Source organism: Corvus moneduloides, chromosome 5 (assembly GCF_009650955.1).
Source record: "Corvus moneduloides isolate bCorMon1 chromosome 5, bCorMon1.pri, whole genome shotgun sequence".
Classification (NCBI taxonomy): domain Eukaryota; kingdom Metazoa; phylum Chordata; class Aves; order Passeriformes; family Corvidae; genus Corvus; species Corvus moneduloides.
In genome coordinates this window covers 47,220,725-47,245,587 of record NC_045480.1, presented here as the reverse complement: position 1 = coordinate 47,245,587, position 24,863 = coordinate 47,220,725, and the positions used below count along the sequence as shown (strand labels likewise).

At 39.9% G+C, this 24,863-nt stretch overlaps 1 protein-coding gene across 12 annotated transcripts in view; it reads right to left on the bottom strand.

Annotated features, from left to right (window-relative positions):
- Nucleotides 1–830: 830 nt before the first annotated feature.
- The window catches only part of FAM160A1 (family with sequence similarity 160 member A1), an 83,748-nt gene continuing 59,715 nt past the window's right edge, over nucleotides 831–24,863 (bottom strand). For 11 of the 12 annotated variants that reach the window (XM_032108265.1, XM_032108271.1, XM_032108274.1 and 8 more), the window contains 7 exons: nucleotides 18,209–18,376; nucleotides 15,991–16,070; nucleotides 14,367–14,554; nucleotides 12,824–13,864; nucleotides 9,176–9,354; nucleotides 8,747–8,885; nucleotides 831–4,733 (listed from right to left, as the gene is read on the bottom strand). In XM_032108265.1, coding sequence (XP_031964156.1) covers nucleotides 4,483–4,733; nucleotides 8,747–8,885; nucleotides 9,176–9,354; nucleotides 12,824–13,864; nucleotides 14,367–14,554; nucleotides 15,991–16,070; nucleotides 18,209–18,376 — 2,046 coding nt within the window. In that variant the 3' untranslated portion in view covers nucleotides 831–4,482. Of the gene's footprint in view, nucleotides 4,734–6,433; nucleotides 7,142–8,746; nucleotides 8,886–9,175; nucleotides 9,355–12,823; nucleotides 13,865–14,366; nucleotides 14,555–15,990; nucleotides 16,071–18,208; nucleotides 18,377–24,863 lie in introns of those variants that run through there. The other variant, XM_032108275.1, reaches the window with a different exon arrangement.

Here is a 24,863-nt window from a genome sequence, read left to right as displayed (position 1 = left end):
TCTGCAGGATGCTGCAAGTTTGTTTGCAAATGTTTTTCTCTGAAGGTCTGAACAGACCACTTGGGCTTTGTGCACAGGCCAAAGAGTGGCCATCAGTGGCAGGAATTCTGCTCAGGTTTATTGTCTATCCAGTCCTATTCCGATTCCAAAGCATGGACCCCTGCTGATGTCCGAGGTCCACCTCAATCACACTTTGTTTTCTCCCATTCTAGGAAATTTACCAATCTTACTAAAAATACCAAATCACACCTGAAAGGCAAATGCTCTGTACCACAGCATGACACCACTGAATTCAGACTTTTTACAAAGTGACAAATCCCAAAGAAAAAAGGAAGAAAGTAATTTATGAACTGGATGCTGGGAAGGATGTACCTGGGCGTGCTGGTGGGAGGGACAGTCCGTGCTTGATATTGGAATTTTCTCATGTCTACAGAATACAGCTGAAAACAGAAGTTCTCATTTCTGTTCTTCCAAACCAAGGTCAGAAGTTACCAGGACAAAAAAAGACAATGCATTTTTCACACCCAGAACTGTAACACCAACAACTTGATCTCATTTGAAATATCGTAATATTCTTTAGGGCACACATGGAAAAGATCAAATTAAAGAAAAATGCCTAGAATACAATAATAAAGGTAGTGAGCACAGCCAGCAACACAACACATGAACTGCACCTGACTATACATGTCCAAAGATCAGCACAAGCATGACTGAAATTGCTCAGTGCTTTAGTCCAATTAATACAAACCATATGTATGTTTACTGAGACTAACCCAGAAAGCATCCAAAAATGGCCGGTAAAAGAGAATGACTACAACTTTTTGAAGACAAAGTGCTCACTTTATAGGTAGGTTGAAAATCAAAACAAACAAAAAAAAAAAACCAAACCAAAAACACACACATGCACAAAAAAGCAGGTTGAAATTGCTGGAAAGATTCCTTGCTATAGCAGAGCAGCTTAAAAACACACTCCAAGGCTACACCATTGGAAATGTGGCATTCACGGTTTGAAACATCTAGTAGGAGACTGGAAATTCACTTTGGTATCACTGAGCCACCACCTGCGCTCTTTGGAACAGATCTGCCAAGGCACTTCATTTGGGACTGATGCTGAGCTAGTGTGCCAGAGGGACTGCTCCACTCACACACCCACCTGAGTGTGGGGAAAACCAAATCACAGAGCACCTCCTTGTTCTTGGAAAGAGCAGCATAAGGCTGTTGTCCTCCAGGGACCCTAGAGGCTGGACTAAAGCTTGGACCACAGGCACAGGTTTTTTTGGGGAAAGGATGTGTCACTGGTGAGAGACAGGATAACACATTATCTAACAGGAGGGAAGAAGCTTATTAAACAAGCATTTGGCTGAAGAGTTTATGCACACAGATGTGATTCATCTCAAAAGATCAACATTTTCAAGCTAAATCACAGGTTCTGCATTTTGAAGGCAGGAAGAGGCAATTCCCACCAATAGTTTTTGTGCTGGCTGCCAGACATCATGCTGCTATCACAACTGAGACACAGCTGCAAGTCTGATTCCACTCAGAACCAAGCAATGCAAAGGTACACGTATGATCTCCATGTTTACATTTTAGGTCAGGGTCACTGCACTCATCCACCTCTTCCTTATGGGGAGCTGACAAACATTTCCTGTTTGTGAGGGGACACTGTGCACCAACACAGCTCTGACCTTTCAGCAAGAAGCCTTCCACACAACTCCAGATTTCAAAGGCTGACTTTACCCTACTAGATGTAGAGCATAAGCTCTACTACAGTTTATGAGGAAAATCCTCTCCTTCCTCAAATTTACAGATGCTTTTTTGAGCAGTCCACATTTTAAAATACTCATGTAGCTTAACAGACCTGCTGGGATGAAACTGCAGTGATATTTGTTGAAAACACCAAATCTCAAAAAAAATCCCTTCCACACAGAAAATAAGAATTCTTAGTTAAGAATACAAACAAAGGAAGGGAGTGTTCAGGTAGGAACTTACTGCCTTAAGCACTGGTCTGCAGAGTTCTTTATTTTTAAATAAGTGAAATAATTCTTTACAATTTCTTTTTAAGACGTCCTTCAAAAAAAGGATTAGGTTGCTTCTGCATTTTAGCACTTGTTTCTGAACGACTAGAAGCCAGTTGATCACACTTTCCTTTTGCTCAAATGCAGTTCCTGCAGAAGAGGTGAGAAGCAGAGCAAGCACTGACCCTACATCCATAATGCTAAAACACTTCCAACACACACACTGAACCCCCTCAGGCCAGGCCTGTGAGTACAGCATGGAAGGCAGCAGTAATGGGGGAGTGGGGAAAGGACCCACCATGCCCTAGGGCAAGCTTAAAAAATAGAATCATTAAAAAACAAAAAATCAATCAATCTCATTACCCATTTACAACAACAATGCAAGGGTGAGAGGAACTGAAAAAGAAAGAGCTCTCTTCAAACTGGATAACTTAAAACTTAAGAAAAAACCCACAGCTTTTGCTTCAGCTTCCAAGAAAGCCTGAGGTGAAAGAGGGCCATGTGGAGATCAGCAGGTGGTTTACAGAATGGTGATGCAGTGGCACCGAAAAAACTAAACAAGTTATAAGTGAAAGCAAACCAGAGAGAGTCAGCTAGGAAGCAACATGACCCCCAGCCATCATGGAAGTGAAGACTGTGCAGCAAAAAGTAAAGATGGACCCAGAGAAGTTCTGGAGGTGATTTTGTTGGAGGTAGACTTTGAGATTTTTATTTTTTTTTTTTTTTTTCCCTTGGAATAGCCTACAGCAGGCTGACACAATGAATGCAGACAATTTAAGCTATACCTTGTAGATTAAAGGCAGAACTTTTCAGAACTATCTAAAGGATTTAGGAAGCTTAAACTGCACTGCACATTCCAGAGGAATTTGACCTGCAATTAATTAGACTCTTCTGGAATGCCTTTGCTTTTAAACTGTTTTTTTCCTTGAAATCTCTGAGAAAGTGTGCTTCAAAACCACTATGTGACTAACTGGAATTTCACACTATGGAATTACAATGAGCAGGAGAACTAATGTATGCAAGTCTTACTTCTGATTTCTGTTTCTTCACATTTTTTGGAGTTACTGTTAGTTTGTATCTTGGACAAAAGGGCTTATGGCTTTCATGAATTAAGCCTCTCTTTATGTAGCCAACTACAACACCCTGGAAGCACAATTATGCAGCTAAGATAAGACAAAATGCAGTGGTGATGCACCAATTCATCATGTTTGGGTTCTCCTAATGAAGCCCATTACTCACAGAAGAGAATTTTCTCAGGCAGTTAGTCACCAGCAGACAGCTTTCCCCATTACTCCTTCCTTTTCTGCAGCTGGTGAACATCCTGGTCCTCCCCTCACCATCCCAGAAGTGCAATATTAGGAAAAGTCACCTAAAACACCTAAATTAAAAGTAAACAAACAGTACTTAACTTTCCTTTAACCAAAAGAAATTAACAATAAGACAGTACACCTTTCATGAGCAAGCAAACCTTTTTCATTTAATAAAAAAAGACCACAAAAAGACAAAAACAGCCTGCTGTCCATTGAACACTGCAGAAAGATACTGAGTATCTTTCTTGAGCTTATTAAAACAAGCACACAAATAAACTAGACACTAATAACAGCTTGCATAGAAACATTTTGTTTTGTGCTTTGTGCAAATCTTACTAAATAAGGCATGCTCGCGGGCTTAGGTAGCAATGCAGGAGTTATCAAGGAATGCCGAGAAACCGCAAGGAAAATTCCAAGCAGTCTGCAATCCACATCCACTTATACAGTTCATTGGACTTCAAAGCCCAACAGCTGATAGCTGCAGATCTGTCTGCAACATAAGGCAATATGGTATGTGTAGGGCCCAGCACCTGCTTTTAGCTACTCATGGGTTTACTACACATAAGATCACTTGAATTCAGAAAACCTGAGCCAGTAGTTAAAAAGGGGGTTTCGGATGTGGATTGGTAAGAACCCAGCTTCAGGGTGAAGCAAGGGAAGAGGCAAAGAGGACAATGACACCGAGATGCACAGCCCTTCACATAAAGGGGTTTTGTGCAGATTTTGCATGTCTTTTTATACTGTGAACCTTCCCCGTGGGGCAATGTTTTTTGAAGCAAACTTGTCTCCTAACAAGTTATCCAAAAGAATATTTCTGGAACAGAAAAAGATAACATGTTTGTGTCTCTTAGCCAGCCTACAAGTGTCTATTGCAGAAATTCAACAGGAATTACTGACACTAAAGAAGGGTGGCTCTGTAAAGAGGAAGGGATGAAGAAGGAAGTTGCAGTAAGAGCAGTATCAGAAATCTCAAGTAAGTTATATAGCACAAAGGGAAATTATAAGGCCTAACTGGAATAATATTTTGCCTCCTTCTTCGTCCTCCAAATCAAGTATTTTCAGGAAATATTGAAGTACAACCTTCTTTTGAAAGCAGCTTTGCATTAAAAATCTGTTTAAACTCCAAGAGCTTTTTTAAAACACATTTAAAAAACCCACTAATAATAATCTTCAAAATCCCCCAGTATTTTGTAACATAAAATGGAATGTTCCTGGGCTAGAGCTGCCAGCTCCTTCAGGAACTCTGGGAAAAGGGCAGCTGCAAGTACGGCGTTCCTCACGTGCGCAGGAAGGCTGGGATGAGCCAGGCCTTTCTTTCCTTTCTGTCCCAAGAAAGGCTGCAGTACAGCCGGGTAAGCTTCGGAAAGATTCCTTCCTTTCCCCGCATTGCTGATGTGCTGGACATTACCTAGAGACAGGAGGAGAGGGAGAGGAAAGAAAAAAAGACTCTGTATATTAAGCACACAGAGTATCTGTACAGTGTCCAAAGCCAGTTTACAAGGATTGTGGTCAGAGCTGTGATTCACAGTACCCAGATTGCGCAGAGAGATACTTCACTAACCCAGCATTTTAAAGTTCTACGTGCCCCGGTTCTATTGCATTTTTTATTACCTATCTTTCCCCCAGGTTATATATTATTCAGTTCCAGCTCTGATGAGAGAAATATGTGGGCAGAAGAGGAGTCAAGGGGCAGAGTAATATGGATTTACCTTCTGAAACAGTAGATAATATCTACGCATCTAGAGCCAGCATGGTTGTCTCCATTTCAACAATACTGTGCTCTATCCCTCCCCCAGATCAAACTGTTGTTTTGATTTTACTTCTCTTTCTCTATCCTCTCCCTGTGAATCACCATGTCAATGGGTTTGAGGCCGAGCTGTCATATCACCACGAGTTTGAAGCAAGCTAGAAACTAAGGGAAAAAAACCATTTAAAAATTGGATTTTTCTGTAGCTATAGGCCCCACTAACTACATTTACTTCCCTGTAAAGCAAGTAAACATTAAAAAGAGAGCAAGTGAAAGCCACTGTGTGCTCTGCTATATGATCTCTGCTGCCAGAGTTCAAAGGATCAGAGCTCAAGTATCAGAATGCATGGAATTACAGTGACAGCAACACTTAAATTTTAATCAATTGCTCCTTGTTTCAACCTGAAGCAGAACTGCCCTTTAATTAGATGATAATTAATTTAGTGAAACTAAAAAGGTGACAAAATTTAACACTGATGGAAATAAATACTCTACAAAGAAAAAATAACCTGTAGAACTCACTGCTACAAGATAGAACTCACTGCTACAAGGTATCACTGAAGCCAACAGTGGAGACAGATCCTGTCTAACTAACAAGTGGATGTTCTCCTGAGATGTGTAAGTAAATCATTAAAAAGAAATAAAAGGACTATTATGCTAACTCACATACTGCAGACAAGCCCAACACTGCACTGCTGCCTTCAGAAGGGGTTTCCCTTAAAGTGCACACAGTTTATATTAAAGTAAGCCTCAGGTGACGCCAGCCTCGCTCTGAAACCTCTCCAAGCAGCAAACAGGGGGAGCTGTAGATGAAGGCCTCACTCATGCTGCACAGCAATCCCTCTGTTCAACAGCTCTGCACTTTTGTTCCTTGCCTGTACTTCACCCAAGGCACTGTGGAATTACGCTACTCTTCCAAACACTTGAAAAAAAAAAATCATCTTAATCATTTAACAGATTAGTACTTTTCTTGAGTTTAAAACACCTTTCCAACTCCAGACTTATCAATCATTCATGTTGTTATTCTACAAATTTCTATCTACTAGAGACAGAGTACAGGAATTTCAATTCTGTGGGAAAATCTGACTGTGGGAGGAAAAACAACTTAAATTATAGATTACAATGAAAAGATAAAGTTTTAAGCTTCCCCTGAAGATTTTTTTTCAGATTTTCTAATGTCAAAACATTTCATAATTAAAATTTCAAGTTTTTAAAATAGTTTAGGCAATATAACCAGAATGCTAGTCTACTGTCAAAGCTTTGCTTTTGTTTTTACTCTTCCTTTAAAAAAGCCTCAAAATTGATACATTTCTAAAAATAATTTTGGTTTAGATTTAACTGCTTGTTTGGAAAAAAAACCCCCGAAACACCAGAAAAGCACAGAAAGCTGATATAGGAACTAGAGATTTGGGTTTTTTCCTTTGATCAGGATTGTTCCCTTCTTTCTAAGGTCAGGATGCAATCTGAGTCATACAATTGAAAATTGAGCAAATGAGTACTCTGAAGATTGTTACCAACACATTGAAAGAGGGGCAGCTTGTACACGAGATCTGCATCATGACAGCTCTACATGTGTAACCAGAGCCCAAGCTGCTGTGGAAGAACCACATGCTACTGCAAGCAAAAAAGAACAAATTTTACCATTTCTGCTCAAACACCTTTAGAGACCAACCCCCAAATGAGAAAGAAAATGCTCTAGAATGTTTTGGTTTTACTTTTGTCTTCCCCACTATCTCTGGCTTCAGGTTTTCATATGTGAATTCTGTAGGAGGCCAGCTATACTCACACCTGCAGAGAACACTGGGGTTATTCACCGCTTCTGTTCAGGGGAAAAATCACTCAGAGAGCAACCAGTTTGTGTGACAGCCAGAGGTGGTGTTCAAGCTAATGCGAAGACACCCATGGTGAGTTCCTAATTTGTTGTTTCGTTTGGGTTTTTTTTTTTCATTTACAGTTATTGCAGCAGTTCTTACCTTGCACTTCTTAATCAATATAATGAACTACTTGTTGATGGGCTACTGAGTCAACTCTCCCCCAGGATTATAGTTTGATGACTTGCATCACCAGTCCTGTAGGGAACCAAGTCTGCAGTTATCCAGACATTAATTTACCCTCCACTTATTTGTCAAGAGAAGCTTTCTTCACGGGAGTTGCCACTATACAGAAGACAGGGTGACTAAGCAGCCTTGTTCCAAATTCCTAAATAATGACCAGCATGAGTCAACCTGGAAAATTCTGAAGCCCACAGAAAAAAACTGACGTAAAACAGGAAGTTTAAATAAATGTCATCAGGAATGCATTATGTAAAAGTTCTTATTGCCAGCACCTAAGAAAAAAAGGATTCTGAATGTTGCCTCCTAATCTCATCTCCCACATGGTAGCTACAATACCGTCTAATTGTGTCTCATATCTATGGACCAGAATGCAGAGCCTAAAACACTACTGACACTTGCAGTACACAGCCTTTTTACAGCAGGCATCTTCCACAGACTAATTCTTCGAGAAGCAGCCTTAGCAAGATCATAATTTTACAGACCAGATGTACTGCAAACCTTAGAAAGACATGCTGACTATAAACTAGGTAGATTATTCTTCAGAGCCTTGAAAAATGAAAACACAATTAAAATGGTACATAAAAAATCCTGATTTCCACACCTCTGGAAATCCAAGAAAAGGATCAACATCTTTACAGAAGTGTGGGCAGAGTGGGTGATTATTAATGATTCCCAATGATGAGTAAGCACACACCTGTAAATGCAGCCTCTCTTGAACCCTCTTGCGGAGTCAGCTCTTAATGACTCACCAAATTCGACACATTCCCATCATGTGGGAAGTTGGCTTTTAAGGGAAGCCTGCATCCAACACTGCCCACCCAGCAGCAAGCTGAGAGCAAGCACGTCCTCACAGCAGGGCTTCAACTCTACCCATTGCCTGGCTGTGTCTGAAAGGTTCTTAGTTAGCAGCTAAGACTTCATTTTGTTTATTTTTACTAGCTTGCCCCACAGTAGTATAAATACATACAGGTAACTGTAAAGACAGGTGCAGTGTGCACTGTGCTTGAGAAGCAGCAGATGTTACAGAGCCCCCTGCAAAGCTGGCTTGGTGGGATGTCTAATTCCCCACTGCTCTTAGACACACAACTTTTGGTTTCTTCTGTTTGCTTTGCTTTGTCTGTCATACAAGAAAGACACTAGCCAGAAAACTTTCAGTGTCTTATCTCCTTCAGTGGTAGCCCAAACCATGATACCAAGCCTTATTCAATTGTTGCAGAAACCAATTCATCCTGGACTTCTGTCCTCTCTAACATTTATCAAAAAAGAACCAATGACTAGCTGAAGGTCAAGCTAAAAATAAAATGAAATCCTGCACATATGCCACCTCACCTCAAGCTTTGAAAGCGAGTTTGTTTACTGACAGCAAGCCAAGAACTGATTTTGTTACTTCTTTAAATAGATATTTTATGTAACAAGTAAAAGCTTCTAAAAAGCAAAGAATATCCAAATAGACCCATACACTGTGGTCTACTGGGCATCATCAGTTTAAAGTCAAAAGGATACATCTGGCTGATAATATTCACAATGCACCACACCTTCTTTTAATCATCTGAAGAAAAGGAGAGTGGTAGCTGGTAAGTCATTCCATCCAGCCCTCCTCTGAGTGTGGTTAACACTTACCTTTGGTGAGCAATTCTTCTGCAGCATCAGACATGTCCACACGAAAAAGCAGGTACTGTTGGGCCTCCAAGAGAAGACCTGGAAAGTCTTTTTCAACAGAAGCAAAATGTTCAATCTTATTTTTCACAGATGCCAGCACCTACCAAAACAACAGTAACAATTACTTCTTCCTCCTTTGCTCCCAGTACAGCCACAGACTGAATATTCAGGCTTTCTCTACCTGCATTAAAAAACAGAGTTCTGACAAAAGCTATGGTCATACAGAGTTTCCAGTTCTTTGCACAAATGTAATTAAAACATGGAAATGAAATAAGAAGCTCTTAGACAGGTAGGGAAGCTACATGAGAAACTGAAAGGAGCTAATGTAAGGTTTAAGGAGACACTAAAGACACTGCTCCAGTAGGCATGGCTAACACCTGTGGTAAATACCTGATAGAGTGAGCGCACACTGGGCTGAAACACCATGTTGGTGTTGAGCAGAAAGGAGCGAAGAAGCGGCTGTGGATAACTTGCCAGCTGAGTAATAATCCCAATAAGCAGCAAATTTACATGCAAGGAATTCTCCAGCATGTTCTCCAGCTTCGACAACACCACGCTGATGAATGGTCCTGCAAGAAAATAAGAAGGAACCAATGTTTTTGTTTTCACAGAAGAAAAACCCTAAGATCCAGGAAAAAGGCATTTAAAGGGAATTTTGACCACCACAACCAACCAAATTATCCCTCCCACACACTAATTAAAGACAACAGGGAGAAAACTCAAACGGTAGCTGAACAGAAAAGCAGACTTAACAGAGGTGTTAAAAGCTTTTGTGGTTAGCAGCACATTTGCTACCTAGCCAATCAGTTTACATTAACCACATATGTAACACATGTGACTATTCCACTTTGCATGTGCCAATAAGGATTTAGCCTAGGACATTACCGTCTACCACTCTATTCCCCTTGAATAAATTGGAATGGTACTACTAGTTCTAATGCAAATAGAATCTGCTCTTTTTCCTCTTTCTGTGCCTTATTTTTATGTAAGGACTGGGCAAAGTAAATTATCGCTAGCTTTCTTGTCTTACCAAAAAACTGGTGGTACAAAGAAAACAGGAAAATGCTATTCTAACCATAAAATCCAAGCTGTGATAGTTCCCATCACAAGAAAAGGCATTTTCAGTACAGCAACAGTCACACAAAGCAGGGAAGACATTAAAATAGATTTATAAGCATAATTGCTGGTAGACATAGGCATTATCATATAAATGTCACCAATAAATAATAGCTTTAGTTTGTGTATTCATGCTGAAGGACAGCCACTGAAATACACAAGCATTTACCATGAAGTACATAAACCCTTAGGACTCCAGCTTAAGAAACCTTTGCAAGGCTGAGAACTTCACCCAAATACTAGGCTGTTAGACCACACAGCTGGGGAGATGCTTGAGGCAGCCAGTACGAGTGACCTATCACAAGTAAAGTCTTAGAAATGTGCCTTGTCCCACCCATAATCCCACCACACTATTCCAGTTCCATAAGAGCTAAGAAAACCATGCAGAAGAATCCCTGGATGATTAGCACTGCTAACTTTGAATATCCCACTCTCGAACCTGGCAAAAGATGCATGCCATAGGCAATTCTAGGGTCAAGTAGGTGGCCATAATCCAACCCCGTTCCAGCTCCCCTCAGCTTGCACATGGCTACCATCTGAGCAGGGCACAGTGCAGCCCAGTGCCTGCAGGAAACTGCAGCAGAGGCTAAGGCAGTTCTGGGCCAGTGCAAAAGGAAGGATCAAATGAGGAGTACGCCTGTTGCCATTCCACTTAACAGAGCTCCACTAAAGGCTGAAATCTGTCATGCTTTACAGCAACTGTGAGTACAAAGCAAGCGCTCCTTCCAGACTCATCTCTCAGGGCTAATGCTGGCCCAGCTCCACTTGCAAGAGGAAAGGTGGGAGGGCCAGTGTTGACAAGGCTTTATGTGGCTGCTGCCTTTCAACCACCACAACAGCCATCACAGCCCAGGTACCCAGTGGAGCAGCCCCAAACCCTTTTGTTGAGATACAGTTTCTTCTGTCCCAGCGTAAGCTATCCTGTTCATGGTGACATTTTCACACAGCTCCTGAGAGGAGCCCTACTGTATCAAAAGGGATGGCAGAAGGAGCTGAGATGTGTCACTGTTTCTCTTCTCTAGGTAACACTTCAAAGCTGAGTAGGTAAAGCTGAAGCTAGGTACTTGCAACAACTGCTGCTCGGCACTGCAAGAGAGGTTACCAAATACATAAAAAAAATTCTCAGTAATAGCATGACTTCTACCCCCCAAGAATTTATTGAAAGCAGAGTTTAGAAGCCTTGTAAGAAACAGATTAACTAGATGAGAAGTCAAAAAATTACTCCTTTCGGGGCCATGAAGTCAAGCATTGATACATGGAGAGGAAGGGAGTAAAATAAACACCTGTTCCTGAACACCACAGGTAAAAATAGGGAGGAGAGTGTTTAATGCTTTTACAGTGGATATAAGACACTGAGAGAACATTTTCTTCACAGATACATAGGCCTGAAGAGAGCATCTTTGCATTGCTGACACTTACTGGCTGTAGGAAACTTCTGTCAGGTTATTTGATTCTGCAGAGAGAGGCCCCATCCCAAAACAGTAAAAGCAACCTAAAACCTTTATCAAACACGTCTACAAACATAATACAGCACCCCAAATTAGATAAAGAATCATAGAATGGTGTGGGTTGAAAGAGACCTCAAAGACCACCTAGTTCCAAGCTCCCTGCCCTGGGCAGGAACACCTTCCAGTAGACCAGGTTCCTGTCTTTGAAAGGGCCTGCAATTTCAACATTTCCAAGGTGTTGTTATGAGTACTTCCTTACATGCAATCACTAAGATCTCCATTAAAGCAAGGTAAGGAGTCTAGATGGGTACTGTAGATGGGTAGCAAACATCAAGGTTTATTGTGTTTAGCTTTTTGTCTTAATTTTCCTCAGTTTTGGGGTTTTTGTGGGTTTGGGCAAGGGATGGGTTTTTGAAAAAGAACAAATGGAGAGAGGGACCAGATGAAGAATGAGAGCCAGAGAGAACATTTTTGAGCTACATTTGACAGCAAATAATGGGAAACAGAAATGGGGATGCAATTAGCTTCTGGTACAAGGTAATTGCCACCACAGCAAAAATAGAAAATTAGTTGAAAAACAGAGTGAATTTTTCAATTAAGGAACAGTGCCAAGTATTTCGGCCACAGCTGACCTAGGGCTGCTTTTCAATGAACACACATGTTTTCCCCCTCCAAATGAACAAGAAGCCATCTTACAGAGGTTTTGTGTTGGGTGAGGAAACCTAGTACATGACTATTTTTTATTATTTGCATTACTCCGGTATCTAGGAGACCTAATTAAAGACCAGGAGCCTGCAGTGCAAGGAGCTGTACAAATACAGATCAAAAGCCCACTCTGACCTCCAGTAGTAATGTCATTCCTGAATAGTCTGGACAGTCAGCAGAGACCAATCTTAAATTGCTGCCTGGCACTAGACAGAAAAGTATGCCAACAACGAGGGCAGACCTGACACTGGAGAACAGGATGCCAGGGCAGAGCATGGAGACAGGCACGTACAGACATGGCACCAGTGCTGACACCTCGTGCTACGATGTGGAATAGCAAAGAGAGGAAAAATGGCACTGTGATGCTGCATTCATCCCATCAAAGTCACCAGAAAAACAAATTATTTACCTGGGCTCTGTATATCAAAACAGCTACTCTGAACACCTTTCAACTGCAAAAGCTTCCTCTGGAGTGACAGAACTCTCACATACAAACAACTTAACCCCTGCTCAATGTTTTAAACAATTACCAAGAAAAAGCAGCCAGAAATAAACCCCTGAAACACTGATGACTCTGCTGTATTTTCACACTGGATCTCTCACTCTGCTTGGAGTGGTTTCAGCTATTTGGGCTATACCCTGTTTAGTGCCAGGACTCTTCCTTGGTCTATGCTTGTGTTGTGTGCCACACAGTGTGATCTCATTTGGCCACCTTTAATCCCCATGCCTTCCTATATTTGTTATGTATGTAATTAACAGGATATTCCACCTGTAAATGGAGCACTCTGGCTCCTTGGAGAGTGCTTTGGAGAGACATCCTCCTTTGGTCCAAAGGGAGATGATATACTCTCTGCAGAAGGGGTATCTGCTGAGAAATTCTCAAAGTCCTCCTCTTCTTCTGCTGGAGAGACAGGGTCAGGAGTATCCAACTTCTGCTCCTCCAAGCTTGTACTGTTTGGATCCAGTTCCTTAATAATTCTGTCATACTGTGCAATGAAATCCTCACCATCTGTGCTCAGCAGTTTTACACTTAAGTTACAATCTGCCTCCTGAGAAGAAGTCTTCAACTCTAAGTCTGGCTGTGGATCAATCTCAGTCATTTTCTGGTTTATTTGTTCTCTCATTACACCTTTAGTTGAGCTTGAATTTCTCTTACTGTGCTCATCCAAGTCCATTTCCAGCTGGGTCTTTGCAAGAGACCCATTGACTACTGTCTGGCTCTGGACCTTGTGTTCTCTGGCTACATTTAAAGCTTTCTCCTTGGAGCTGTCATCATCTTGAGTATCCTTCTGGGCACATAACCTGTAAACCATAACATCATCCTGAAAGTCTGACTCCTCTATGTAAGAGCCTTTGATGAGCATAATGGCATTTTTTTTCATTTCTTGAATGTGTTTTGGTGGCTCTGCAGGTGGCTGCATTTCTATGCTTCCCAGATCATCATACGTCTGTGGTGAGCTCACATTAGACCCAGGAGAAATCCCTGTGTCATAGCTATCATCCCATTCTAGATCCAGCTGCATCTTCTCACTGAATGGAGTTGCTTGAGCAGAGCTACATGTGCTAGGTGTCCGTTGCTGGAGTCGAAACATGGGGTGTTCCACATCTGTACTGTTCTCCTCTGCAAGCGTCTGGATAAAGGTGTCTGGATCAGGATTTACTCCATCATACAAGGCAGACCAAACCTTACAATCTTTCAAGCACTGGATGATGGCTTCTTGAGCTTCCCCCAGGTACTGCAAGTAGCTGATGTCCACAGACCTTCCATATTCCACAATGCAAGCAGATTCAGAAGAGCGCCTACCAGGATCTGGAAGTAAAGAAGATGACTCGTATCATGAGCATTGTATCAAATTTTCTCCAGCAAGTAATCCACTAAAACAGTGCAGGTAGAGTCTTTAACCCTAACCATCCAATAAGGCAAGAAGACCAAAGCATAATGATTGAGATTTGCTCATAAACACACAATTTCTTCCTATTGCAAAGACAGAGCTGTAACTCAAGATTTCTTAGAGAGCAGCCTGCATTCAAACCTCAATGAAGCAGCAGAAAACCACTCTGAAGCAGCCAGAGCTGCGGCCATGCACCTGTACACTATTTTCATGAACGTATATTCAAGCTGGATAGCTGTTAAAATAAGGTTTCGACAGACCTGGATATATGGAAGGAATTAAACTTTCTAGTCCAGGTTTGCCCAGTTTGTTGTTGCCCACCACGTTTCCTTCCCCTCCTACTCTTTCCCCATTCCTTCGACAGGGTGCTACCAGATCAAACTCAGTTAATGATTTGGTCTTCCCCTGAGCACCAATTACCTTTAGTTTGTGCTGGTTTTGTCCAGAGAATATAATCTTTTGCTTGGCTTTCAAGTGTCAGAGTGATTCCAGTGGAGCAGCAGAGAGGTGTCAGGGCCAGCAGTTTTGCAGCAGATACAGAGTAACAGTCTCTCTCTTTCACAGCGCGTCGCTGGCTCAGCATCATGTGGTTGCATGGGATCAGATACCTGAAACAGCAGTGCCCACAGCATTACTGATCGTCCTTTCATGTTAGAGAAAGCAACAACATACAAAATTCCCTTCCCACCTTCCTGCTTTCTCAAATGAAAGAAACAGCAATAATAATATTTACAGTGATCCATTTTCTAAACCTCTCAAGAGCATGAAACCATGACTTTTTATATTGTGATGCTTGGTTCGATGAGGAGCTGTCAAGACAAGTAGAGATAGGAAACCAGTTGCATCAGAACAGGGAATCCTTTGCAGGTCAGAGCAGAGCTTTTTTAAGAAGGTATGGAGGGAGTGTGGCATGGGCAGATGCCAAAGGCCAGCAGAACGGTTTGGTCCAACTATGAATGCATTCCTTCTCAGAATCCTCAGTTTATTTGTTTTCCTGGGAAATCCAGAGAGAGGCAGTTTGTCATGCAAGCAGCCAGAAAAAAAAGGAGGGAAGGTCATCCAAGTGTTTTCCTGCAGTAGATCAAGACTAAGCTCTTAGGCAGAGGAGAGAAGAAGCTAGAGGAGGCTAAGGAACAGAGAAAGCACAGTCTCGTGTTGAACTTCTTCAGAGCACTTTTGTTTTACTTTTTAAAAGCACTTTTGTAAGAGCCCCAGTGTTAACTGGACAAATGATTTGCCATTTAAAATGCAAATAAATTCTAAAGGATTCCCTAAATAAACAAAAAGAGCATCCACAGCACTCTAATGCTAGAGCAGTGATGTACTAGTGTTCACAGAGATCCTAGCCGTATTCCCAGGCACAACTGCCAGGTCTATAGGGAATTTCACCTTAGTGCCTGTGTGTAGAGGGACAGACAGTATCTGGAACATTCATGTGATCTTCAATGCTAAACGCCCAAGTCAGTTACGCCAATATTTCCAAATAAATAACCAGTTCTCATCTAATAAACACACCCAAATTATAAGTATTTTGAAGCAATGTACAGAATCACAAGTTAAAACAAAAATAATCACTGCATTTAGTATATCACTTAACAATCTACCTAAAACAGTTCAGGAACCTGAAGTATTCTCTTTGAGAGAGGAATCAAAGAGGTGGAAAACAACAAGAAGGGTGGAAGCTGCAAATAGTATATAGGTCTGTATCACAGTGCATAATACACTAGAGAAAACATGCTGGAGAGAAAAATTTTGCATTTAGAAGCAGGGAATAAGGAGTTTGGAGGTGATAAATATATTCTTAGCTTCTCTCACTTTTATAGAAATAAATCACAAGAAAAATCTCTTGCTCTGGAGATCTCAGGATGTAAATCAAACTTTGTCAGGTCTGGCAGACTTTTGTGAGGACCGTAAATACTTTTATCTCTGTAGTTACTTGGATTTCTGCTCTCTTGGAGAACTCCCACCCAGCTCTGCATCCACAGAGAGAGACCATACGTCCCAGAATTAGGATGAAGAATGGGAAACGGAGTTTGGGCTTTACCTTAAAACTAGCTGTAACATCACATCTTCACAATGCAAGCCAATAAGTGTTCTGAACAATGCCAAGGAGACCACACAGAGCTGGAAAATGATAAACATTGTCAGATTTTGATCTAGAAATTCTATCTTTCCAATCTTCCCTGCATCCTACATTACAAAATGGCTCTGCCAGAACATTATGATTTATAAGACACTCTTAGAATGATATTTCATTTCGTCAGCACCCCATGAGATCCTTTTTTCAAGTTGTCTAGAGCTATACACGTAATATGTTATATTTTAACAAAACACAATCCAGAATTTTCCTTCAAATAAGCTATTTTAAAAAAGCAGTATTAAATATTATTCAAATTTATTAATTTGATTTAGCATGAACTGAACTTTTTAACTTCCAATATAATGTTTTAGTTTTTACCTCTGACACAGAATTTGAACCAACTAAAGGTCTTTTCTGAAAGAAAAGCCATAAATCACCTCAGGTTTCTGTTGCTTTAGGGTTAAGGAATGACTAGTGTTCTGCACTTTAAGAAGCTGAATGGTTGAAGAGCTTCACAACAACTTTGGAAGAAGTCAGATTCTTGCATGAAAGGTGTGTTTCAACTGGGGAAGGGACATAGGAGAAAAACAGGAAATCTCTTTTCCTCAGTGAAATTTACAGGGAGTCAAGCATAACTTTTCTTCATGCCATGGAAGTTCAAAAACACCTGCTGCTGCCTCAAATTATCCTGTATTTAAGAAATTTCAGTTTACAAGAAAACAGTAATCATTAGTCTTTGCAACCATTTGCAAATCCACAATCTTCTGAACAAATAAATCTAAGTCTATTTTTATATTGTGAAAAAAAGATAAGATTTAAAATACACTCAAGAAACAAAAAGGATAGTATTTCTACAAGTCCTTTTGGGCACCTGTCTGTAAATAAGTTTAACTCTGTGAATTATTAATCAGTATTTTCATCAATAGTAATGTACACAGATTTTGTGCTATGTTTGCACTTGGCTGAGCTATACTGCAGAAAACTCCTTTAGCATCACAGAACCATTTTGGCTGAGATCCTGAGTTGCTCAGGGCTGCAGAATTCTTTACAATTCCCATCTCGTTTGCCTATGGAACAGTAATTAATGATTAGCAGAGACAACAGCATTTGCATTTTTGTTGACAGAACTTTCAGTTTTCAGAGTTAATCCATCTTAGAGATGCACTAACAGCAGCATGTATCGATATTTGCATGCACTTACATTTCAAAACAATTTTCAGATGAAGCTACTGTCCCTAATACACAAACTTAATGCATATGCTGGTGTTCTGGCTTCTCTAAAACATTACTGCACATTCTAAGCATTCACTTGCACTAAAACAGTATTGTTAATTTCATCCATGAAGCTGTGCATCACCGAAGAGTCAGCCAAGGCTGCCAGCCAAGGCTCAGAAGGGTAGTCCAGTGCAACAAGTAGTCATTTTCTCATCCAGAAGATCCAACTGTCCCTGGCAGGCAGCTCTCCAGCCACTGTGGTGGACTGTGCCTAGGCTGAGAAGGGGCTCAGCACAAATCTGGGATAAACCCTACTGCATGAGGGAGTGAAGGCAAAGAGAAGGAAGCAGCAGCCTCATCATTCGAGCAAGGAAGTGTGTTCTTTTAATCAAATAAAGCAGGCAACATCATAGGTAAGCAAGCATGCTACAGTAATACAGACTATAGATTCCTGAGAAATAAATCAGTGAAATCAGGATTAACAACTGGGATCCATTTGGAGACATCCTTAGAGGGGCTCCCATTGTTTCCCCAGATGGACTATTGGAAAATGCTTGTTGCTTGGCAAAACTACAAAGATCAAAAACACTCCTCACCGCAAGTATATTTATAAGTCCTAGGGAGAGTTATCTATGATACTATTAATCCAGCACTGTTCAGAATAAAAGTGCTTCCAAATTTACCTGTTATCTTCTAACAGGATTCAGACTTCCAGAGGCTCTCATTACCTCTATCAATTTCCTAAATGTGTGAAACCACCTCACAGGTTTATCAGCTTTGTATAGTGGTTGCTAAATGTCATAACACACACACAAAAAATTATAAGGATGGAGAAGTCACACCATTGGGTGAAGGGGATAAAATTCCTAGTTAAACAAGTACCCAACTGTAATATATGAAACCTCCCATTTAATTATTGAACCTACATCTGTGCTGAGTACCTGAACTTCCTTTCTGCTTGTCTTACCCGGAATGGTGTGTTGATCCTGCTGGTAAGTGTATCCAGGATATGCACATTCTCATGTCGGTGCAGCAAAATAAAGCGGAGGAAAATCTTGAGAAGGGCTGGTTCCGAAACGCTGCGCAAGAAGAGATCCAGGTATGCAGTAGTAGTCATCACTTCCTCCACAGTCACCTGTAAGCAAAAGTAATGGAAATGCAAACATACTGCACACACAAAATATCCATCCATCCATCCATCCTCTGTGACTGTGTATCTGGCAAAGCTCTCCATCCATAATGCTGCCACAAAAACATTGAGTCTTCACTGCTGAATTTGCCTCTCTAGCATTTTGAACCCATTTCTTACCTGTCTTGCAACCCCAGGAAAAAACATCCTCCCTCTAAGTGACGCCCCAGATCTCACAGTGAAAATCAAAGACCAAATCATGCTAGAAGATCCCCACCACCTTTCTGCCCGTGTCCTCCTTTGCATCATGCTTCTTTTGTCCCTTATAAGCATTTTCAGATGTTGTGAATGTCTGCATCTACCACTTAATTAAAAATAAATGTCAGAGCAGAATCAAAGCACATTACAAAGTTGTGGTCATGAAGCTTTAAAGAGAAAATTCCCATAGATGTCCAGAATTTTGTCATAATTTTCCTTCTTTTTAATTTGCCACAGCAGAATTTCTCATTTTACTCAATTTTTAAGAGGTGTATATGTACAAATATATTCACACATAAAGCCCAACCCAGAATCTTCACTACTGACTATTAGTAGATCAAAATAGAATTCATGATCCATGTGACATTTGCATACCATAACCCACGCTGCTCTGCTTATTGCAATCCCTTGGAGATTATCTATTCACAGAACACACTGGCAAAGCACAGAAAATTCCAAAGCCCACCTCTGCACCATGCACTGCTCTTGCAAAGTCAGCATTTTTCAAATAGTTACCCAGGAATCTAATAAGCTTAGGTGCACGAAGATAAACCCTTAAATACAAGAATCTGTCTATATGAAAGGAAGTATTAAACATCTTTTGTTTACCAAACTTAGCTGGATAAATGAAAAGACTGATTTTATTTAAAAAAAAAAAAAAAAAAAAATCAATGCTGTCACTTAAGACCTAAGAGGATTTAGAAAATACTCAGAAGGGCAACATTTACGTAACATGCTGTAAATATTAAAATCCCTGTTCCATTATGCTGCATGTTAGCCATGTACACAGCAATGTCATGATGCAAACATTCTCTTTAAAGCATTTAAGATCACAAGCTGCTTCTGGGTGGTTACACAGAACATAGGAATGGGGTATGCAGCCTGCAGACCTTATGGAGAGAGAAGGTCTAAAGCTAAGGTCATTGAATCACTCTCAGTCTGAGGCTTTATTCTAATACTCAGCTACACCATCATTAATACAGTGGGATACTAGCTCATTTTAGCATTAGAAACAAAGCACCAGTGAAGTAGCAACAGTCAAATTTTTCATCAGGAAACAGAAGCAGCCCAGCTCCAATCAGAAAATTTTCTTTTCTTGCAATAGGTTTGGGGACTTGTGGTGTAAAAAGGAATAGCTTTCTGGTGAAAGTTAGTGTCTGTTGTCCTAAGAGCTGGCTTTTCTTTTTTTGCCTTTTTTTGCCTTTTTTTTTTTATTTTCCCTTTTTTTTATAGCAGTGAGTGGTAAAAAGCAAAGCCCAAGAAATCCATCATGTGACATCATTATGACATCATACAGTTCATGGACAAGTTTAAACTCTCTGCCAAGGAAAGGCCAGACAGAAGTAATACATCGTTATGTCTTCACGTCACTTCTTCATCCTTTATGGGGTAAAGTAAGCACATTCTTGGCTGCAAGTTTCACCCAAGTTTGCTGACAGAATGTACTTGTATCAAATACTGCAGCTGTACATGAAAGCAAGAAAAGCCAGCAGATCCACAAGGGCAGTGACCCTTTTCTAAAACCCACACTCTTTGGGCAACTCATCCTACATGTCTATCAGTGAGAGAAACCCACACGCTTTTCAAATTGCGTATCATGAATGAAATGAAGAGCAGGAGCAGAAGAAAGCCAGCTGGAGAGCAGTTTAGAAAAGAAATGTTACGTTTTGAGAGCATGTTCAGTGCTCCTAACAGCTTGGGCACTAGACAAAAACAAAATCATGTTTAATAGCCAACATTTCACTGATATCACTAAGCAGAGCTAGAAGAACCAACCAATGATTAATGAAGCCCTAACAGGTCACAAATGAGTTACTTAAAATCTTGTTAAATCTTAGTTTTTTTTGAAATGAGGGGTTTTGTGAAGGGTATCACATTATGCTTAATCTTTATTCCTTCTTGGGAAAAAAGTTGGTGCATCTGAGTAACCGTTTTCCAAGAAAGAGACAAGATGATTAAGTTTTGTCAAGATTTAAATGGATTTGTCAGAATCTTTTTCAATTTTCAGTGAAAATGCATTGCCTTATCCACAACACTCCTTCAAATTTCCTCAATAAATGAAGCCAGGATCTATTTTGCAGGGTCACTGTGCAACACTCAAAGCAGGCAAGTTAAAGTTGCACAAGCAACTTCAATGCTATAGTGTTCCAGAAGTTCTAGTGCTCTCTCAGCGTGCCTTTGTGTGCAACTTGTCCCTATAAACCAGCAAGGAGACCAACCTTCTGCTTCCTTGCCAGGGCAAATCAAACAAAAATATTGCTTTGGGGCACTTAAATGCCAGGTATGCAGCTTAGGAAAAAGATCGATTAGCCTGGCAAGCAGACGTCTGTGCTTTTACAATTATATCTTATTTTGCCACCTTGCATTCTGGGTTTACTTCTCCCTTTTAGCATATCTGATGGTGAGCGTAACTTCTGAAGATTCAAGGCACCTAGAGAAGTATTCAAGAAAGCCAATTTGAACTCCACGAGGCTCATCTTCTTTTTACTCTGTGGGATACATTAGTCTGCTCTGATTGAACCTCTGGAGAACTGACTCTTTTTGCAATTAACTAGAGAAGGACGCTGGAGAAATCAGTAAGATGAAGTTAAACCCAACCCTGGCAAAAATCCTTTTAACTCTGCATACCTTCTCTACAGACTGCATCATACATAAAACATGGAGTGTTGAAAGTGAGACTGGTTCAATTTGTGCAGTTATTATTGAAGATCTCTGTTTTCTATGATACCAAAGCCATGCTATTAAGCTTCATTCAGACTACCTGCTGGCTGTCTCCTCTTAAACAAATGTCTCGTGAGACAGATTTGGGGGAAGAGGGAAATCATTTCTAATAAATTCAAATCAGTACTCAGATAAACAACAAAAGAACAAATGCTCCCAGAGAACTAAACAGGTACTACCCATGTCAAGTATGTCCACTACAGTCAAATCCTGAGGCAGTTTTACAAAATCTGTTATTGTAAACATTGATTACAGTATCATTTGTCCAAGTAAGCTTTCAGCTACTAGCCCTCAGAATTGAACATCTTTGAAAAGATGATAAATAGCAAGCCAAAACTTAAACAAATCTGATATTTAATTTAAAAATTCTTCACCTTTGATAATTCAGATGTCAAGAAAAATACCAAAACAAAGGGAGACTAATAAAATCAAGACATGGTAGTTTTCTAGAAAAGCCCTTTGTTAAGTAATTAAATTTCAAGCTATGTTATGATAATACCTTTTTGATAAAGATATTTCAGCAATACTAAAATCCACCACTTCCCCAACAGCAAAAATAGAAACCCATCAGTAGCATCCCTTGCATTAGAATCTTTCTGCTAATGGCAGAGACCACAGTTATCTATGCTGTTAAAATAAAATTATAGGATTAAAAATAAAATAAAAAAAAAATTCACATCGATTGCAATAATCAGATCACTACTCTACCATTTCTGACTATCCAAAAATTTAACAATTAGAAGTTGCTGGATTTCTTTTTCAGTATGCATATGAAGTGTCTATCTAAAAATACCATTAAAAAAGCCTCATCCACGTTTTTCTATACAAAATCAGCTGTTACAGATCTCTTTTGAGACATAAACTGCAATGAAAAGGACTAGCTGAGAGTCTTCATAGCCAGACAGATACTTGACTGGAGATCATTGAAAAGAGAAGGCCACTTTTAGCCATGTAATACCCTTCTATAATTACGTAATAATTTTTAGGAAATCTTTTCTCGCCTCCTCTGATGAGTGATCAGATGGTGAGGGAGAACACTGTAAAGAGATCCAGCTTTCACAAGTTACTCTGCCGAGTAATAGCAAAGAGCTAGAAATTACTGTCATTGTGAGTTCAGTTTAATATATTACACTCACTGTGTTAGACCAATTGCATGGATTCTTTACTACTGGCCATTTTCCCTTGGGAATCACATAATATATTTTCTAATTTACAGCTTCACGCCCACTTACAGGAATTTGCCTACATGATTCCTCCTTTCCATCACATACCCCTTCTTACAAGGACTTCATATTGCCCACAAAAAGACCACAAATGTTCTTACTTGAATTTATCCTCTAGATCCATCTACAAGCAGTTTTAACCTGAATAAGTTCACCTCACTGATAAAAGAAATCCAACCATTTCCAGTCTCTTCTGTTAATTTTCAACTTCTTTCCCCCTGCTTATACAGGCAGAAGGGTTCATGCCTCACTTTGGTGCACAATGAATTGGATCAGGGAATTGATTCAGATTAAAACTATCCAGAAGTAAAGGTGAGTTTTAACCTCAATTAATTTCAAGTATGAACAGCTGTCCTGGCAAAAGAGAGAGACAAGCAGGACCAGGGACAGAGGACATTTGCCCACTTGGGGAACCAGAAAACCCAAGCTGTTTCAGCTTCCTTCAGCTTATGTTTATAAACTGCCTCAGTTTATACCAGGTTAAAATTCAATTGAACTTTATGTCTGAAGCAAGAGGTGAAAGGCATTTTACATATATCCACACCACAGCTGGTAAAATTAAATTTTGTAGCTATTAATGGGCTTCTGCAAAGCACAAGACTATTCAAAGTTTTGCAGCGACACTTGGTTTACATGTTTTTACAGCAGCTGTCCAAACACTTTTCAGTAAGGTGAAGGATGGCATTATCCTAAATGGGAACTGACAGTCTTGTAGGATATTTATAAAGATGCTCCTTCTAATCTGTACAGTGTAATTTACAGGTCATTTCCCCCTAGCTGAGCTGTGTAATCATCAAGCAAATGTTATTGAATTATCACAGTAGCACACTATGTCAGAGGCTTTTGTTTGGATGGGTTATGTGTGCAGTTGACTTGAGGTCCATTTGACAGAGCTTATTTGACAGGACATGCCAGCACCTCTACTGAGCAATTCTGTTCACTTGGCCAACAAGTGAACAGAAGCAATGTTTTACACTAAAAAGATGGTATAATTTTCCATTATTCAGACTAAACCAAGCCTATTCAGACTGAAACAAGCCTTCCAAGTATAAAAATAATTAGATCATAGTTAGCAATTAAATGCCATGTAGTAGAGCAGTAAATGCTGACATTAAAAATTTGCTTTTATCATATAATTTGTCAAATTTTAGTGCTTTCTTCAATAAATTGAAGTGCCACAAATTACATAAACATTCAAGATGTTCTGAATAGCTGCCTTTGTCAACCAAATTCTCTGAATGCCAAACTAAAATGAAATCACGTGCCTTGACAGTGGAAGGACGTATATAACCAATCTGAACTGTATCAAAGAAAACATAATATTTACAAATACCAAAGTGTGGCTCCTAATTATCTAGTACATGGGCTTGACTGCAAAATATATACATATTCAAGACCTTCTGAAAAGGATTTCACTTCTGTTTCTACAGAATTGCTGTAGCCACCTAAAAGAATAAGGTAAATAAACACTGTCTACTAACAAATATTTAAAGACCAAAATAAGGCAATAGAGCCTCTAGCAGAATCAGTAAAAATTACTTCAACAGGGTTATTCTGGATTCACTCTGGGATTTCAGTTAGATTTCAACTGAGGAGAAAATTAGCTTTATTCGATTACTTAGACCCGTGTATAATCTGGCCCCAGAAGACCTTGTATTTTATTGACAGAGCTCAATGTTAGTTTTGAAAGTGCAGCAGGAAATAGCCACGGAAATATGTCACAGAATTTAATGGTACCATTCTCTGAACAGAGTTACACCTTCTCACAAATATTTTCTTCCTAAGTATCAAAATATAGGGAAGAATATACAGAGATGCATAATTTCAAGTTGTAACTGATGTGCCATCAAAAGTTATCAGTCTTAATTTAAGAACAGTTTCTGTCAGATAGTCTTAATTTTCCTAAATGCCAAACACTTACACCAGAAAGAATAAAAGACAGTTAGGGCAAAAATTTTAATAATGGAGAAAACCTACCAAATTAACATTTTCTTTAGTTCTGTATCTTTACAGACAAACCATTTTACACCCTCTGTTTTCAAATGAATTTGTGACCTTGCACAAAGACATGCCTTCCTCCCCCCTCCATAAACAATTTCATTGAATCACTTTTTTTGATGTCTCAAGCAACTTGTATGTCAGAAGTATGGGAGGTAACTCTTCTGTAAAAAGTACAGTAACATCCAGACAAACAAAGGACAAGGCAGGGCTCTCCAGCACAGCTAGTTAATGCATATCCCCAGCTACATAATACAAATCTGGACTCTGACTACCCATTCAGCAATGTGCAG